This window comes from Octopus bimaculoides, chromosome 27 (genome assembly GCF_046866305.1).
Source record: "Octopus bimaculoides isolate indiv1 chromosome 27, ASM4686630v1, whole genome shotgun sequence".
Classification (NCBI taxonomy): Eukaryota; Metazoa; Mollusca; class Cephalopoda; order Octopoda; family Octopodidae; genus Octopus; species Octopus bimaculoides.
The window spans coordinates 5,371,683-5,379,182 of record NC_142954.1 but is presented as its reverse complement, the minus strand read 5'-3'; the positions used below and the strand labels follow the sequence as shown (position 1 = coordinate 5,379,182).

The window sequence follows — 7,500 nt, the reverse complement described above, 5'->3', positions numbered from 1 at the left end:
GAACCAGTCAAAAGTAAAAGACTTTAAGATTCAACGCTTGTATGTACTTACCGTTATCACATTCATTTCCTAATTCGTCAGGGCTACACGGTCTTTCATCATGTTTTCGCTGGCAAGCCACCTCAAATGTTTGGTCTGCGCAAAGGAAAGAGAGATTAATTGATAAACAGATAGCTTGCTAGATAGATAGATAGATAGGTATATAGATAGATAGGTAGGTAGGTAGGTAGGTAGATAGATAGATAGATAGATAGATAGATAGATAGATAGATAACTTTCTTTTATTAGCCACACAGGGCTGCACACAGAGGGGACAAATACAACTGTAGAGCTTTTCTTAAAAAAAAAAAAATCCGATCAAAAGGGGCAAAAAAAAAAAAAAAAAAAAAAAAGGGGGGTATCGTATATCACAGAAAATGTCAATTGTGTAAAATGGGGTAACATTAGGTTTATCCATGGAGAGAAAAGCCTACGGAAAAGACCATGGTAACCTCAGCAGGGAATAGACACATGAGAGCGAAGTGCTCTCTCTCTCTTTTTTTTCTAAATTTTTTTTTTTTTAGATTTATAGGATCATGCTCAAAGAGGTATCGTCACTCGCACGCACTATCTTTGCTACATTCACCCACCTTTTAATGAAACTTTCACGAGACAAAAACTGTCTCTCTATTCTCACCTTCCTTTTCAAGTGATACTTGAAAAAGTTGATGAGCGATTGGCCAGAGAGGTAAGTTTTCGTCTCTAATCCTTTCGCTCGGGTCCACCACACACATTCTTTCACCATGGCCACCAGCATGATGAACACTGCCTTGCCTTCCCTGTTGAGGAACGGTGGTGGAGCAATTTGCACAATAGACTCGGCTGACAGGCGGACTCGTCCCACACGTGACAGCAGCCGTTCGGCATAAGCCCACAGGTCGGAAATCTTTGGACACTGCACGAGTGCGTGCAGAACGGTTTCGTCGATCTGACCGCATCTCGGGCATGTCGGTCCGGTGTGTCTCGAACCGTGTCTGTAAAGCTTATCCCGAACGGGTAATGCTTCTCGATAGCACTGCCAGGCCAGGGATCTCTGGTGGTTGTCCATAGGTCCCGGCCCGAAAGTTGTCCTGAACAGGCGGGTCAGGTGTTCCTCGTCGACGCCCAGATTCTGCCCGAGATCGTCGTCGCACCTCCCCTCCACTAATCTTCTATAGAACGCTTTTGTGGAATCAAAGTTGCACAAGATTGGTCCCGGACGGCAGAGTTTCTTGAGAGCAACGCGACACTCGCGGTGCCATTCGGTAGATAGATAGATAGATAGACCAGATGTATATATTAAAACAGATTGATATGGTTCAATGCAGCTAAAAGTTTCGAAAGATAGACATACAGACAGACAGACAGATAGATAGATAGATAGATAATACATACATACGTAGTTTATATAACTTATAACTTATAAAGTTGTAATGGTAATTTTGGCTATTTTTAGATAAAATGAGAAGGGTGAAAGAGTGTTAGTGTGAAGGATATGAGGCGGTACAGGAAGAGTGACTAGAAGGGGAGGCACAGAGTTGTAGAGCTGTGTAAGTATGGAGTGGCAGTGGGTTGCTAACGTTAATACAGCTGTCATTCTAGGGATATGCACGCGCGGGCTTTCAATCAGTTTACAAAGCCAAGTAGTAGCAGACAGACGATAAGTAATGAAAACAGTGTTTTGTCTGTTTGTTTGTGTGTGTGTTCGTGTGTGTGTGTGTGTGTGTGTGTGTGTGTGTGTGTGTGTGTGTGTGTGTGTGTGTGTGTGTGTGTGTGTGTGTGTGTGTGTATTTGTTTGAATACAAATTTACATTCGTAAAAAGTAAGCTGTTTGCTCTTACCTTTTGGCATGATGCTGACAGAATAGGAAGGATGGCGACAAGCTGTGGAGTTGAGTCTATGTTGTTTCTTGGCATAAATTGTCAGTGTTATAACATCGTGTCCTGATTTTTTCATAAAAGATAGAGTACCATCATATTTATGCCTTGCAGTTGTTTTGTTGCCGTCGTCTTCTTTGTGGTGGGATTTATTGTGGACGGCAACGTACATGATGACCTCGGCACAATTGGCCTTCACCTGACCAGAACAATAAAAATGTAAAATTAATGGTCACCTCGGTCATTGATAGCGATATCATCCCATCAACATACTGTATGTCCCTGACAATATCCCTTCTATTACCTTCAAATTTTATACCCCGACGCTACCCACTGACTTTAGTGAATCTCCCAATTTTTCGATCTGAATGGAAATCCTTTCTGATTTCTGGGAATACCATTTCCTTAAATTTCCGCAATTACGGATTTATTTCTCACAATCCCGAAAATTCAGACAGGATGTGGAGACGATCATCAACGATTCTTCTTCACCAATATCTTAAATCCTTCTCCCTATTCAAGGGTTACCACTATGGCTTCCATAATGAGGTTCATCTGTATCTCGTCTCCTCCGAAAATTACAGCCCCACCAATCTCTCTTCTCATTCATTCTGGACCCCACCCTCACAGTTCTCCAGTTGACCCTCTACACCCGACTCCTTTATTTAAATCAGGCACAAACACAACATCATTCATATGAATGCGACAGGTTTCGGTAAAGCAACGAGGAAAGATCGTCTTACCAAAATCTTACTTCCTGAAGAATGTGTACTGTTGCTGATCTCCAAAACGTGTCTGTGAGTTCGGCCATTCTTGGAAACAGTGTTATTAATCAATTTACTGACTTCAGTTACAATAGGTTCCGCTGCAAACAGAATCAATCGTTTATAATGAAGGTATAAAATCACATGTGTGCGTGTGTGTGCGTGTGTGTGTGAGAGTGTCTGTGACACACACAGTGTGGGTGTATGAGTGTGTGTGACTCACAAAGTGTGTGTGTATGTGTGTGTGTGTGTGTGTATATACATTTAATAAAAGATAGACAATCTATAGTAAGCGGTGTCGAATTATTCAAATACATGTGTTGGCACTCCGTCGCTTACGACGTCGAGGGTTCCAGTTGATCCAATCAACGGAACAGCCTGCTCGTGAAATTAACGTGCAAGTGGCTGAGCACTCCACAGACACATGTACTCTTAAAGTAGTTCTCAGGGGATATTCAGCGTGACAAGGCTGACCCTTTGAATTACAGGCACAACAGAAACAGGAAGTAAGAGTGAGAGAAAGTAGTGGTAAAAAAGTACAGCAGGGTTCGCCACCCTCCCCTGCCGGAGCCTCATGGAGCTTTCAGGTGTTTTCGCTCAATAAACACTCACAACACCCGGTCTGGGAATCGAAACCGCGATGCTATGACCGCGAGTCCACAGCCCTAACGACTGGGCCATTGCGCATCCACTCGAAAGAGAAGGTGATGTTTAGAGGCTATAAAGACTTGTAAATACTTACTTTTGTAACATCCAGGGAAGAGTCGATTTGCACTACATTGGCTGTTGATATATCTTGTAAGGCAAGTGACATCAAGTTTGGGCGCTGCGAGAGAAAAAGACAGATGCTAGAACAGGAATAGTCTTGTGTGTAGTAAGAACAAAAACCAAAGAGGAACCAGTCAGAAGGTAGTCTTGAAAGTTAAACGCTTGTATGTACTTACCTCTAGTACATTTAGACATGGTTTCTGAAACGGAACAATTTCTTTCATCGTGTTTTCGATGGCAAACCACTTCATGTTTGGAGTCTGTACAAAAGAAAAATGTAAAAAAATGGTAGAAAGATTGATGGACGGACAGTTAGAAGGACATATATATATATATATATATATATATATATATATATAGATAGATAGATAGATAGATAGATAGATAGACATATCAAGGTCTTCTTTCAGTGTCCGTCTACCAAATCCATTCACAAGGCTTTGTTCGACAAATACGCCATAGAAACCGGGAAACCGGGCCCATGAGCTTGGCTAGGATTTAACAGGGTGTATAAATAAAAAATATATATATACATATATACATATGCGTAAGTATATTATGTATATATATATATATATATATATATGAATTTATATATATATATATTTATATGGATTTTTATATATATATATATATATATATATAGATAGATAGATAGACATATCAAGGTCTTCTTTCAGTGTCCGTCTACCAAATCCATTCACAAGGCTTTGTTCGACAAATACGCCATAGAAACCGGGAAACCGGGCCCATGAGCTTGGCTAGGATTTAACAGGGTGTATAAAAAAAAAAAAATATATATACATATATACATATGCGTAAGTATATTATGTATATATATATATATATATATATATATATATATATGAATTTATATATATATATACATATATACATATGCGTAAGCATATTATGTATATATATATATATGAATTTATATATATATATATTTATATGGATTTATATATATATATATATATATATATATATATATATATATATATATATATATACATATATATATATATATATATATATAATATATGAATATATATATATATAATATATGAGTACATGCATATATATGTACATGTATGTACATACCTTCATCTACATGTATATATAGATGCATATCTGGGTACATGACGTTGCAAAAAAACATGGACAAAATGATAAACAGGGTACAGAAAACACACAGGCCACATAGAGAACATTTCCTTCATCAGCTGCCACCATTATAACATTATATATATATATATATATATATATATATATATATATATATATATATATATATATATATATATATATATATATATATATATATATATATATATATATATATATATCAAAAAAAAGAAAAAGACAAAAAAACAACAACGTGAGGACGTGATACGGATTGTGTTACTAGACGCTCGGGAAAGGAAAGAAAGAGAATTTGACGTTTCGAGCGGAGCTCTTCGTCGGAAACAAAGAAAGTCCAAAGAAGGGAAAAACGGAGGAAGAAAAATCGCCAACGATATCCACGAGGTTACATTATACACATATGTATGTAGGTATGTAGGTACATATGTTTGCATAAAGAACGTAGAATAACATTTGGAAAGGAAACCATTTGCTCACCTTTTGGCATGATGATGACTGAATACGAAGAGTGGTGACGGTCGCACACTGTGGAGTTGAATTTATGTTGTCTCTTGGCGAAAATTGTCAGAGTTATAAGATCATGTTCTGATTTATTCATAACAGATACATAACCAGGATGTCCATGCTTTGCAGATGTTTTGTGGTCGTGGTCGTGGTCATCTTCATGGTGGCATTTATTGTGGACGGCAACGTGCATGGTAACCTCGGCACAATGGGCCTTCACCTGATCAAAACAGTAAAGATGTAACATTAACGGTCACCTCGATCATTGGATAGCGATATCATCCCATCAACATACTGTCTGGCCCTTATAATATCCCTTCTATTACCTTCAAGTTTTATACCCCGACGCTGCCCATTGACTTTCCTGAATTTTCCAATTTTTCTATCTCAATAGAAATCCTTCCTAATTTCTGGGAATACCATTTCTTTAATTCCCTGCAATTACGGATTTATTTCCCACAGTCCCGGAAATTCAGACAGGATGTGGAGACAATCATCAACGATTCTTCTTCTCCAATATCTTAAATCCTTCTCCCTATTAAAGGATTACTAATATGACTTCCATAATAAGGTTCATCTGTATCGCATCTGTATCCAAGTTTACAGACCCACCTTACTCTCCTCTCCTCATCACCCATTATGAGATTTCACCCTCACAGGTCTCCTGTTGACCCTATACACCCGACTCCTTTATTTAAATCAGGCACAAACAGAACAACATTCATATGAATCTGACTAGTTTCAGAAAAGCAACGAGGTCTGTAGACGTTCAACCAACACCTACCAGCACATAGGACTAATAACATGACAATATAAATAGAAAAGAAACGTAGCTGATGTTTAGGAAAGATCGTCTTACCCAAATCTTACTTCCTGAGGAATGTGTACTGTTGGTGATTTCCAAAACTTGCTTGTGATTTCGGCTATTCTTGGGAATAATGGTATTAATCAATTTACTGACTTCAGCAGCAACAGGTTTCGCTGCAAACAAAATCGATCGTTTGTAATGAAGGTACAAAATCACATGCCTCTGTGTGTATGTGTGTGTGTGTGTGCGTGCGTGCGCGTGTGTTTTTGTATGTATGCGTGTATATATACATTTAATAAAAGAGAGACGGGCAATAGTAAACAGCGTTGAATTATTGAAATACAAGATATACAGAAGTGAGCATTAATTGTCTGTATTTATTATTGCCTTTAAATGCAGTCCTACGCATGTGATATAAAGAAATATATACACAAACACACATACATACACACATACACACAAATACATACACACATACATACAATACCGAAAGAGAAGGTGATGTTTAGAGGCTAAAGACTCGTAAATACTTACAGTTGTAACATGCAGAGTCGAGTTGCTTTGCAGTACATGGGCTATGGACATGATTTACAAGGCAAGACGCTTCAAGTCTGGGTGCTGTGAAAGAGAAAGACAAATGTGAGAACAGGAAGAGACAGACTTTTTATTGGTAGTGAGCGCCTCTAAACGTGATGATACTTATATAAATATATTGTATTTGTTCAGTTTAGTAGCAGTAGTAGTAGCGGTACTGCTAGTGCTGGAGGATATAGTCGTGTTGAGGTTGTAATTAGAAGTGTGTTGTCAGTGGGAATGGAACTTCCTAGCCAAACTTTGAAAACTAGATTTCTGCCGGGGTCTCTTTCTATTCACAAGTTCCCCATATAGCATCTGCTTAAGGAACCTTGCTATCCCTCATTCTAATAAGGTGTCCAGTCCAACGTAACCAGTGCTTGTGCACCATTGCCTCAATACTCAAGATATCAGCTTTCTTCAGGAACTGTGTGTCTGGAGTTTTTAAGGTCCAGCCAACATTCAGAATGTATCTGAGACATCTCTGATGAAACGTTCAAGGACCCTTACATATATATTCTTCGCAAGTGGAGGAAAATGTATTCGATAACGTGATAGAGAATAATGCATCATTTTATCAGATCCGGATGTCTACCATATTGCGTCATCTTAGATATCCGGTCGCATCATCAGACAAGCAGTTATTTAGGCAATTGAAGACATTCTAAGAGAATGGATCCCAGTAAAGGCATACAAGAGCTGCATAGTGGGTTTAAAGTGGGTAACTGAAGAGTTCCAGCATTGATGCCTTGTGTGTAGTAAGAACAAAAATCAAAGGGGAAGCAGTCAGAAGGTAGTCTTGAAAGTTAAACGCTTGTATGTACTTACCTGTAGTACATTTAGACATGGTTTCTGACAAGAAACACTTTCTTTCGTCGTGTTTTCGATGGCAAACTACTTCGTGTTTGGAGTCTGTACAAAAGAAAGATGTAAAACATGGTAGAAAGATTGATGGACGAACAGTTAGAAGGATATATATATATATATATATATATATATATATATATATATATATATATATATATATATATATATATATATG

The 7,500-nt window shown here is 38.0% G+C and overlaps 1 protein-coding gene across 1 annotated transcript in view; it reads right to left on the bottom strand.

Annotated features, from left to right (window-relative positions):
- Positions 1 to 7,500, bottom strand: part of LOC149130809 (uncharacterized) — a 52,537-nt gene that overhangs the window by 26,502 nt on the left and 18,535 nt on the right. The window contains exons 13-21 of the mRNA XM_089343561.1: positions 7,287 to 7,370; positions 6,420 to 6,503; positions 5,937 to 6,058; positions 5,051 to 5,297; positions 3,604 to 3,687; positions 3,402 to 3,485; positions 2,639 to 2,760; positions 1,860 to 2,094; positions 52 to 135 (exon numbers count right to left, since the gene is read on the bottom strand). Coding sequence (XP_089199687.1) covers positions 52 to 135; positions 1,860 to 2,094; positions 2,639 to 2,760; positions 3,402 to 3,485; positions 3,604 to 3,687; positions 5,051 to 5,297; positions 5,937 to 6,058; positions 6,420 to 6,503; positions 7,287 to 7,370 — 1,146 coding nt within the window. The remainder of the gene's footprint in view (positions 1 to 51; positions 136 to 1,859; positions 2,095 to 2,638; positions 2,761 to 3,401; positions 3,486 to 3,603; positions 3,688 to 5,050; positions 5,298 to 5,936; positions 6,059 to 6,419; positions 6,504 to 7,286; positions 7,371 to 7,500) is intronic.